At 34.8% G+C, this 12508-nt stretch overlaps 1 protein-coding gene across 1 annotated transcript; it reads right to left on the reverse strand.

Moving 5' to 3' along the window:
• Nucleotides 1-7567: 7567 nt before the first annotated feature.
• Nucleotides 7568-8277, reverse strand: LOC103931809 (ethylene-responsive transcription factor ERF096-like). The gene has a single exon (XM_009341334.3). It carries the CDS (start codon nt 8266-8268, stop codon nt 7849-7851), a length of 420 nt encoding a protein of 139 aa, XP_009339609.1. The 5' UTR covers nt 8269-8277; the 3' UTR covers nt 7568-7848.
• Nucleotides 8278-12508: the final 4231 nt, after the last annotated feature.

Below are 12508 nucleotides of genomic sequence, written 5' to 3' on the forward strand. Positions count from 1 at the left end.
TCTCAACAAGTCATAGAGTTGACGAGCGCCCTAGCATAGCAAACGACCTTGGTGAATCAGCTCTTGTAGCACACCAAGATGCAACGTATTCCAAACGAGGTGTCCTGAAGAATGACAAGGGCAGACGAAGAACCTTTCCAGCAGCGTTCCGACATGCAGCCACTCGACCAGCCACGAACCTAGCGTTTGGGAAGAGTATACTTCTGATTGGGCCCCTGAGATAGCGTATACTCCCGTCTTAGCGTGTGGAGGAGCATGTACTCTTGACTAGGCCCACGGATGAACATACATTCGCGGCTAGCCCGCAAGGAGCATCCTCCATATCACATTGAAGTAGGCAGCATGACGGGCAGAAAGAAGCAGTCACTCAATCCGGCTCAAGTTCAACCAACAGCCTGCGAAATCCCCTGCCTGCTAGGAATCCACCACATGCATTGCTGCCGCGGCATAAATGAGTCGAGCACTTAGAAGAGCAGCCTACACCAGTAGGTCAAGACTGGGGGCAGCCAAGAGCTCCGCTACACCAACAAAGGCAAATTTAGGAAGAAGTAGAGAGGTTACTAAACAAGCGATCACGTGATTTCCAACGCAACGAAGTGGCCGACGAGGCTCTACAACGGGATATGACCAACATAAGCAGGTCATCCTTCGCGGACGAGATCGAGCAGGCAGAGCCTCCACGCGAGTTTAGCATGCCACATTGCACATCTTTCAAAGGGGATGAAGACCCAGAGACACCTAAAGCACTACCAAAATGCAATGCTCCTCTATCGAAACAACGACGATCTTATGTGCAAGGTATTCGCCACCACTCTACAAGGCAAGGAGCAAGATTGGTTCTACACCTTGCCGCCACAATCTATTTGGAGTTTTGAAAAACTTTCTTTGGTTTTCACCAAAGAATATTCATCCTATCACTCGATCAAGAAAAAGTCCAACCACTTGTTCAACATCAAGAAGAACCCAAAAAAGTCGCTTCGTGACTATATGAAGAGGTTCAAAACAGAGAAGGTAAGGATAGTCGGATGCAACGACTTGATAGCTAGAGCAACCTTCCAAAAAGGACTTCTAGTAGACCAACTACTATTTGGAGAATTGGTCATGAAAGAAGATCTAACTCTAGCAAACTCTTTTGTTCTGGCAAAAAATCATGCATATCCCATCAAAACGATGTGTATCCCATCAAAACGATACATTAACTAACATTTAGAGTTTATGTATACTTTCATTAAGTATAACATAAGATTTTGTGGTATCCACTAGTGTAAATATTTTAAATTGAAGATCGAATTCATTCATTGTATTCATATAGGGTCAAGGAGTGTAGCTATAAAAAAATCATCAAAATCAGAGTTCAAATAACCGTTAAATCATGATTTTTTGTTTATAGCCGTTGAAAAGTTTTGTCTCGTTACTTGAACTCTAAATGTTTATTTTTTGCAATTTTTGGCGTATGCGATCTCGAAGCATATATAAATAAGTTTGACGGTTGGATCGTTGAAATTAGTTTCGTAGGATGCGTATCCCATCAAAACGATAGATTCACTAACACTTAAGAGTTTATTTATACTTTCATCAAGTATAACATAAGATTTTGTGGGTATTCACTAGTGTAAATATTTTAAATTGAAGATCGAATTCTTTCATTGTATTCATATAGGGTCAAGGAGTGTAGCTATAAAAAATCATCAAAATCGGAGTTAAAATAACCGTTAAATCGTGATTTTTCGTTTATAACCGTCGAAAAGTTTTGTCTCGTTACTTGATCTCTGAATGTTTGTTTTTTGCAATTCTAAGCATATGCGATCTCGAAGCATATATAAACAAGTTTGACGGTTGGATCGTTAAAATTAATTTCGTAGGATGCGTATCCCATCAAAACAATAGATTTACTAACACTTAAGAGTTTATTTATACTTTCATCAAGATAACATAAGATTTTGTGGTATCCACTAGTGTAAATATTTTAAATTGAAGATCAAATTCATTCATTGTATTCATATAGGGTCAAGGAGTGTAGCTGTAAAAAATCATCAAAATCAGAGTTAAAATAACTGTTAAATCGTGATTTTTCATTTATAACCGTCGAAAAGTTTTGTCTCATTACTTGATCTCTAAATGTTTGTTTTTTTCAATTTTTGGTGTATGCGATCTCGAAGCATATATAAACAAGTTTGACGGTTGGATCAATGACATTAGTTTCGTAGGATGCGTATCCCATCAAAACGATAGATTCACTAACACTTAAGAGTTTATTTATATTTTCATCAAGTATAACATAAGATTTTGTGGTATCCACTAGTGTAAATATTTTAAATTGAAGATCGAATTCATTCATTGTATTCATATAGGGTCAAGGAGTGTAGTTGTAAAAAATCATCAAAATCAGAGTTAAAATAACTGTTAAATCGTGATTTTTCGTTTATAACCGTTGAAAAGTTTTGTCTAGTTACTTGATCTCTAAATGTTTGTTTTTTGCAATTTTTGGCGTATGCGATCTCGAAGTATATATAAACAAGTTTGACGATTGGATCGTTGAAATTAGTTTCGTAGGATGTGTATCACATCAAAACGATAGATTCACTAACACTAAAGAGTTTATTTATACTTTCATTAAGTATAACATAAGATTTTGTGATATCCACTAGTGTAAATATTTTAAATTGAAGATCGAATTCATTCATTGTATTCATATAAGGTCAAGGAGTGTAGCTGTAAAAAATCATCAAAATCGGAGTTAAAATAATCGTTAAATCATGACTTTTCGTTTATAACTGTCAAAAAGTTTTGTCTCATTACTTCATCTCTGAATGTTTATTTTTTGCAATTTTTGGTGTACACGATCTCGAAGCATATATAAACAAGTTTGACAGTTGGATCGTTGAAATTAGTTTCGTAGGATGCGTATCCCATCAAAATGATAGATTCATTAACACTTGAAAGTTTATTTATACTTTTATCAAGTATAACATAAGATTTTATGGTATCCACCAATGTAAATAGTTTAAATTGAAGATCGAATTCATTCATTGTATTCATATAGGGTCAAGGAGTATAGCTATAAAAAAAATCATCAAAAACAGAGTTAAAACAACCGTTAAATCGTGATTTTTCGTTTATAACCGTCGAAAAGTTTTGTCTCGTTACTTGATCTCTGAATGTTTTTTTTTTTAATTTTTGGCGTATGTGATCTCGAAGCATATATAAACAAGTTTGACGGTTGGATCGTTGAAATTAGTTTCGTAGGATGCGTATCCCATCAAAACGATAGATTCACTAACACTTAAGAGTTTATTTATACTTTCATCAAGTATAACATAAGATTTTGTGGTATCCACTAGTGTAAATATTTTAAATTGAAGATCGAATTCATTTATTGTATTCATATAGGGTCAAGGAGTGTAGCTGTAAAAAATCATCAAAATCAGAGTTAAAATAACCGTTAAATCGTGATTTTTTATTTATAACCGTCGAAAATTTTTGTCTCATTACTTGATCTCTGAATGTTTGTTTTTTTCAATTTTTGGCATATGCGATCTCGAAGCATATATAAACAAGTTTGACGGTTGGATCATTGACATTAGTTTCGTAGGATGTGTATCCCATCAAAACGATAGATTCACTAACATTTAAAGAGTTTATTTATATTTTCATCAAGTATAACATAAGATTTTGTGGTATCCACTAGTGTAAATATTTTAAATTGAAGATCGAATTCATTCATTGTATTCATATAGGGTCAAGGAGTGTAGCTGTGAAAAATCATCAAAATCAGAGTTAAAATAACTGTTAAATCGTGATTTTTCGTTTATAACCGTTGAAAAGTTTTGTCTCGTTACTTAATCTCTAAATGTTTTTTTTTTTTTTTTTTGCAATTTTTGGTGTAAGATCTCGAAGCATATATAAACAAGTTTGACGGTTGGATCGTTGAAATTAGTTTCGTAGGATGCGTCTCCCATCAAAACAATAGATTTACTAACACTTGAGAGTTTATTTATACTTTCATTAAGTATAACATAAGATTTTGTGGTATCCACTACTGTAAATATTTTAAATTGAAGATCGAATTCATTCATTGTATGCATATAGGGTCAAGGAGTGTAGCTGTAAAAAATCATCAAAATCGGAGTTAAAATAACCGTTAAATCGTGATTTTTCGTTTATAACCGTAAAAAAGTTTTGTCTCATTACTTGATCTTTGAATGTTTATTTTTTGCAATTTTTGGTGTATGCGATCTTGAAGCATATATAAACAAGTTTGACGTTTGGATCGTTGAAATTAGTTTCATAGGATGCGTATCCCATCAAAATGATAGATTCACTAATACTTGAGAGTTTATTTATACTTTTATCAAGTATAACATAAGGTTTTGTGGTATCCACCAATGTAAATATTTTAAATTAAAGATCGAATTCATTCATTGTATTCATATAGGGTCAAGGATTATTGCAGTAAAAAATCATCAAAATCAGAGTTAAAACAACCTTTAAATCGTGATTTTTCGTTTTCTTGATCTCTGAATGTTTTTTTTTTTTTTTTTTTTTTTTTTGCAAATTTTGGCGTATGCGACCTCGAAGCATATATAAACAAGTTTGACGGTTGGATCATTGAAATTTGTTTCATAGGATGCGTATCCCATCAAAACGATACATTAACTAACACTTAGAGTTTCTTTGGGTTAAATATTAGGCGGGAAATGGATAGATATAGGCTGCAAAATTTCCCAAACATTAGGCGGGAAATGGATGAAACTCTTGAAATATTAGGCGGGAAATTAATTATTATAATTTTTTTATGTGTTTGGTATTTTTATATTACTTGATATTTTTATTTTTAATGTGTTTTATGATTTTTATTCTCAATCTTTGCCTATAATATACTATCAAAATAAATAAACAAATAAAACTTAAATTTTAAAATTTATATAGAATAATAATAGAATAATGATTAATAAACAATATTCATATTCATTATATCTATTGCATTTTATAGTAAGTTTTTTTTAGTAGTTTAAAAAATTAGAATCATCAAAATAGCATTTTTCTTATCGTGTCGAAACGGATTACCCGCGTGTCACTCTCGTGTAAACCTGTTAAGGACCCGTTATTAACGAGTTATTATCGTGTGACCCGATAATGATCCGATTAGTTATCGTGTTGACCCGAAACCCATTATTTTCGTGTCGTGTTAACGAGTCATGTAAGAAATTGCCAGCTCTATTTGTAGCCTTGCTATATATGCATCATAGCAAGTAAATCAATCATTCTATATTGGGTTGTATGCTTCATAAAGGAACTTGGGCAAACAAACCTTTTTAACGCCATCAACAAACTTGGCACAAGCGTCCATGTCTTCAAGCGGATCTAGTTTCAAGAGCACACAAATCTCGGCAGTCTCCCTAGAAGCAGGCTTAGTGGATTTCTCATAACTGCCCACGCGAGCAGTCTCCTCCTTCCCAACAGGCGAATCAGTCTCAGTAGCAGAGGGAGTGGACCTTAGTGCCACTTTAGCAGTAGAGTCCATCTTATCGTTCTTCATAATAGCAAGCCTTTCCGAATGAGAACCACACTTAGCTCCCAACGAATGTCTTGGCACAGACTTCAGCACTAGGGGCATGACAAGACCTCTACATTGAGCAATACGATCAATAATCAAATTAACCATTCTCGACATAGCAGGCACCACAGGCTCAGATCTAGTAGCCTCATTTTTCTTCCCATTGGAAGAAGTCATGTCAATCACAAGCCTCTCGATAGCAGGTGGACTCTCACGAGCAGCGGAGGAAGTCTTTCGTTTTTTCTTAACCAGCATCTTTTAAGTAGACGAGGAAGATCTCTTATTTCCACCTTCATTCACAGTAGGCTCCATGATGGCAATCAGACGAGCCAAAAGCTCTCGATGAAGAGAACTAAGCAGTCAACGCTATTCAAGGTACTCAGCAAGGGAACTCAACCCATACTGGCTTTTTCCTCATTTTTTCTCTCAGACCATCAAGCAGGAGGCCTGCATGCCCAGCATTCCAGCAGCTCATGAGGCCCTCGACCTCCTCATCTCTCTCAATCGTCGACCTGGCCCCCGTCAGGTCCAAAAAGCCAGAAGACATGAGCTATGCGACTCCTAGCATTGTGCCCTAGCATTGCGCCCTAGCGCCTCAATCCACGGCCTCAGCCGCATAAGCTATATTTGGCTCTAGCCAAGCCAAGCAGCCTGAGCAGTGGTCCCTACCATAACACCTCGTCAGCCTATGCCGAGCCGACTTTTGCCCCCTACCAGTCGACTTGCCGCACCACGTCGACGACTACCCCACGACCGCACTATCCAAGTAGAAGACAAGAAAAATTAAATTTTTCTTACCTCGGTGCGGCGCGGAGAAGACGAAGAAAGCAACGAAAGACGGTCCCTTACACAGGCAAATGTAGAAGATTGCTAGGGAAGGGGGAACAAATATCCTCTAGCTCTCTCTCTTTTGTAGCGTAAAATAAATTGATCTCCAAAGTTGATTTAATAACCCACTTAAGGTCAACTTAAATAGGCTTTGAGAGAAATTTATTCCCCTTTCCTAGAAGGATCTAATTTCTTATTGAAGAGGGAATCTACATCAAAATAGGAAGCAGTCCTAAGTTTCCTAAAGCAAGAAAATCCCTACAGCTGTTGCCCTTTTTCTATGAGCAACCCAACAGGTGTGGGGGCATTTGTAGAGCCAAAAATAATCACAAAGGGGATTTTTGGATAAAAGAGGACAAAAATACCCTTGAGGCATACCGGGATTCCTATGCACGAGCAGTGGGCAATTATCCCTCAACTAAGTCAAAAGTGCCCAAGCTAGGTAACGATTCAAAACCTATCTCATTCCATATATTTTTTTTTACCTCATTTTCCCTTTTTTAGCTAATTATCTTAATCATTCCATAACTCCCCAAATAATTTCTTTTAAAATATGTTAATTAGTCAATTAATAGATTTATTACCTAATTAATCTATTAATGGCTAAATAACCACAATTTACACCCAAAAAATACCTAAATGGCCGGTCCCTATTCTCCTAATAGGGCCGGCCATATCCCTATATATAGCTCACCATTCTCTCCCAAAAAGAACTTCCAATTCTCTTGCTAAAATTCTCTAAAATTCTCAAACACTTTCTCTCCAAATTCTAACTTTGGCATTGGAGGTTCTTCAGCCAAATTCTGCCCCCCCCCCCATTCATCGTGGGCGTGTGAGGCTCTTGGCCTTGACCAAAGGTGTTAGTTGTTTTGTAGGTGCAATTTTGTCCAAGATCAAGGAGAAAGAAATTTGCATCCACAATTATAACATGCATATACTAGTGCAACTGCTAACAGGAAGATCTGAGTTCCATACCTAGAGATACATTTAACTAATGTACATTATCAAATGTCCGAAATAAAAGTACATCAGCGTACTTTTTTCATGTCTTGCTTAGCTTGGGTCTGCGATTAAATGAGGCAAATTAAGGAGCAGATTAGGTTGTTCACTGACTTTTGTGTGTACATATTATTCGTGCTAATTACTAGTCATGTCAGTATAAATTTATGTCGTGCAAGAACATTGACAAAACGAGGCAAATTTATTTATACCAGAGATCCAATTACAACAAGCCCTAGCCGGAAGAAGATGATATACTTTCGTACGTAGAAGGAAAATCACCATATCTTGAAAAGCAAGCTTACCACACTATACTTTTTTTAGATTCTTCATTGACAACTAAACGCATGAAAAAGGTGATGATCAGAATCTACTTATATCGACCAAAAAGATAAGAAGCATCATTGAGATTGATGTGGGTATAACTTCTTATTAAGCCAAAGAAGAGATGCTTATTAATCTCACTATTTCTTGTTCTTCTTTTGATGATCACAATCTAGCAGCTCCTCTAGCAACTTATCATCCAAGTACTCTAACTCAAGAACTTCATCTTGCCCACCACAAGCTCGCCCCTGCATAGGCATTGATGACGAAGAAGATGAAAAATTAGCCGATGCCGATGAAGATGAAGAGCCACCACATGCCGAAGGGTACTCATTAGGAAAGTTCAAAATGGCTAAGCCACCCCTCATAGCATAAGCCGCTCTATCATAAGCTCTAGCTGCCTCTTCAGCCGTGTTAAAAGTCCCAAGCCAAACACGTGCGCCGTGCCTATTTGAGTCGCGAATCTCTGCTGCGTACTTGCCCCATGGCCGCTTCCGCACACCCCGGTATCGAACTTCTCCGGCATCCTTCTCTTCCATGTCCTTCGCTTTGGAGTCCATATGTATGCAGTTTGCATGGCCAAACTAAGGATTGTGGAATTAGCATTTATATGAAGTTAAAAAGCACAATTAGGCTGCGGTGTTTGAAACTCAGGGGACCCCATTTTATCCACGTGTCAAAGAATATGGCTGAGAAATTGTTCCCACGTGCTTGAGAGAAGCTTCCATAATGACCATACATTTTATACAGTATAGCGCATGAATCCAATGTATCCGGATGGTCAACGTGATGGCTTTCAGGTCAAGACGAAGCCCTTTTCAGTATTCTCTTACTTTTTGGCCTTGTTTGTGGATGTTTGATTCGAATAGCTTAATAATGTGATTTGGACAATAAAAGGGCAAAGGGCAAAGGCAAAGACAAAGAGCAAATCTAGCTCTGTAAATTTAACCCCACAAGGAACAAAAATATAGTTTTCTAAACAGCCTATATGGTGCCTCACTGTCACACGTATGAAACTTTTAGCACGTGTGTGAGTGTGAGTCGTTTCAGGATGAGCTATGCGGCTTAGGTAGCACTTGGGTATCATTGTGTCATGTTCCACCACCACTGAAAGGCACTAAAGAGACGTTCTGGAAAGAATATGTACGGTCACACAATAGATACGAAGACTTTCTCTTCTGTTATTCTTTAGTTTTGTAAGTAGAAGCCGCAGGTTTAAAACAACGCCTTCTCTTAGCGTTACGACTAGATATCAATTTTGTTTGGGTGGAAGGAGATCACAGCTCCTTGTCAACGGTAAGGCAACTTCTTTGGAGAGTTTAAGTATACCATTGAAGATGTCATTTACCTTGGGAGCAAATTTTCACAAATATCACTCACACGTATCTTTCGGAAAAGCCAACATGATAGCAAATGATGACAACAAATGGATGGACAGAATTGAAACATGAATATAATCAAAATTGTATGATGATTTAACAATTTCCTTGTTCAATTGAAAGATACATGCCCTATGACCATATGCGTCCGTAAAGATCCCTAGAAGAACATCGTTGTAATTTCAGCTTGTCAAATAAATGTTTGCTGTAGTAGTTCTCCTTGCATAATTTTAAGAAAATGGCGTTGGCTATTTTTAGTGTGAAAATTAGTACCATATGGCATTCAACTCAAAATCAAGGTTTTTTAGCTAAAATGGTCCCTAAGATTGTCACAACTCCTCACTTTGATCCTTGAGATTTAAAATCGATAAAACGTGGCCCCTGCGATTGTCCACGATCAATCATTTTGGCATTCTATGAAAAATCTTCATTAAATCGAAGAAACCAGTAGTTCAAGTGGAGGTGTTGATTTGACAAAAGTGCTTAATTTAATGAAATTTTTCACTACTATCAAAATGATTGATGTTGGACAATCTTAATGACCTACTTGTATCAATTTAAATCTCAAAGCTCAAAATAAAGAATTATGTCAATCTTGTAGACCATTTTGGTTAAAAAAACCCAAAATCAATTAAAAACAATCGTTGACAGTGTAAGCATTCTAATGTTTGGCATAGATTTTTAAAGTAAAAGAAGTTCATTTATAGTACTTGAAAATCACCTTAGACTAAAAGTTCATTCACGTCAGCATACATTTAATCACCTCATATGTAATTATATTTTGATGTTTTGTTTCTCTTTTTTTGCCTAATTGTGAATTACATTTAATTCTAATTTTCATTTTATTCATCATAATACATATTTTGTTGTAGACATTTAGGTAAACTAATATTTTTATATAATATATTCCTATACACTTTGTGTTTTTTATTTAGTTACATTGATTCATCTAATATATTTTGGTATATCCATTTCGATACAGAAATTTAGGTACACTAATTCAATATGTTACATTTCGGTTCATACATTACATTAATTTAGTATAGTTATTTCAGCATAGATATTTAGGTACATTCATTTATTTAATATATTTTGGTATATCAATTTCGGTACAGATATTTAGGTACACTATTTCAATGAAATACACTTCAGTACAGACATTTAGGTACATATTTTCATATGCTTAGCTACACTTATGTATGTACATATTTTTATTATGTGTCACTATATGTTTTCTCATTTAGGTACATTTATAAGGTTATAATTGGAAGAAGCTAAAAAAATTAAGGAATTAAAATGTGTGTATTAATAAATTCAAATATAGAATAAAATACAGATTAAATATAAATAAATAAATAAAAAAGAATATGGAATTTGTTTAAGTAAGTACACATTAAAGGACTAGAACTAATATGTAATTCAATGGGAAGTTTTAATTAAATTTTAATTTTTTTTTAAAGATTAAAGTTCAAAAGCCCTTTTTACAATTGCTTTTAGATAGCCACTTATGATATAGTGGTATTCCTTTTCACATGTAAATAACAGATCTTAGGTTCGATTTTAGCTAAAGGCAAGGTTGAACTATATTATTATAGCAAGTCCATTGTAAAGCTTAGCCCCACTCTTCACCTCCTTAGTGTAGATACTATCGTTTGTTAAAAGGATGGAAAAAAAAAATTACTTTTGAATTCTAATTAAGAGTTTTTCCAGTTTAAAAGCATATGGAGTTTTAATTTAAAAAAAAAAATTAATGTGCTTTTCACGATCGAAAGTGTTGTTGAATGCACTTTTTTTTTTGTCTTTTTTTTAAAGATCCCTACTATCTCCCATTTTTTATGCTACCCTACATTCTTGACATTCTTGTTATTATCTTCTGTTGTAAAAGTTATATATTGTTTCATATGGTCACAATGTGCATTCTTCGCCATTGAATGCAGCCCTAATTTTTTTTCTTCAAAATGTAATTCTTTGTCAATATTAGTGTTCTTCGCGATCACTTTGTTGACGGAATTGACAAATGAAGTTGAGATTACATTCTAAAATCAATTAGTAATATAAAAAGTGTAGATACTATCGTTTGTTAAAAAGATGGAAAAAAATTGCTTTTGAATTCTAATTAAGAGTTTTTCCAGTTTAAAAGCATATGGAGTTTTAATTAAAAACTAATAATGTATAAAAAGTGTAGATACTATCCTAAACCACCTCTTTAGTGTAGATACTATCGTTTGTTAAAAGATGGAAAAAAAAATTGCTTTTGAATTCTAATTAAGAGTTTTTCCAGTTTAAAAAGCATATGGAGTTTTAATCAAAAAAAAAAAAAAATTAATGTGCTTCTCACGATCGAAAGTATTGTTGAATGCACTTTTTTATTTTTATATATATATATTTTTTGAAGATCCCTACTATCTCCTATTTTTTTATGCTACCCTACATTCTTGACACTCTTGTTATTATCTTCTGTTGTAAAAGTTATATATTGTTTCATATGGTCACAAATGTGCATTTTTCGACATTGAATGCCGCCCTAATTTTTTTCTTTTTCTCCAAAATGGAATTCTTTGTCAATAATAGTGTTCTTTGCGATCACTTTGTTGACGGAATTGACAAATGAAGTTGAGATTTCATCTTAAAATCAATTAACTATATAAAAAGTGTAGATACTATCGTTTGTTAAAAAGATGGGAAAAAATGCTTTTGAATTCTAATTAAGAGTTTTTCCAGTTTAAAAGCATACGGAGTTTTAATTAAAAAAAATTAATGTATAAAAAGTGTAGATACTATCCTAAAATACCTCCTTAGCCTAGATACTATTGTTTTTTTAAAAGATGGAAAAAAATTGCTTTTGTTGTAGGCATAATTTACTAAACAATTATGGAGGCTAGAAAGAGAGCGAGGGTGCGGCATAGAGAGAGAAGGAGAGAGAGATGTGTAATTGTGGTATGTGTTATTCCACCCCATTGTGCCTTTATTTATAGTAGTAGGGAAGGTTAATTCCTTACCCTTTAATATTACAACATTTAATAGGTAATCTACTCCTAATAGGAATATAAGATACATTCTCATATCTACTAGGATTTACACAATCACATTCCTATTCTAATAAGACTGCAACACTCCCCCTTGAGTGTGTAAATACTCAAGTCAATAGCGCATCAGGTCTTCATGATGAAGCAAGTACAGTTGATGAAGTTGTCGGCACAATGAGCGAATGTGAGTCTCAAATCAACGGAAGAATGCATAAAAAGTAAAACTCACAAAACCTTTGCTATGGTAAAACCCAACGTGGGAGAAAAACCCATGAACTAAGGAGAAAAGTGAGAAGTTGCATTAAGTCAAAACTAGACGTTTTTTGGATGCAAGTAGAAGAGTTCACAAAGGTATGATCAGCCCAGGATGGATGCCTTCTTAAAACCTAGTTAGG

This window comes from the organism of the source record quoted next, unplaced genomic scaffold (assembly GCF_019419815.1).
Source record: "Pyrus x bretschneideri cultivar Hongxiangsu unplaced genomic scaffold, Pyrus_bretschneideri_v1 Contig21, whole genome shotgun sequence".
Lineage (NCBI taxonomy): Eukaryota > Viridiplantae > Streptophyta > Magnoliopsida > Rosales > Rosaceae > Pyrus > Pyrus x bretschneideri.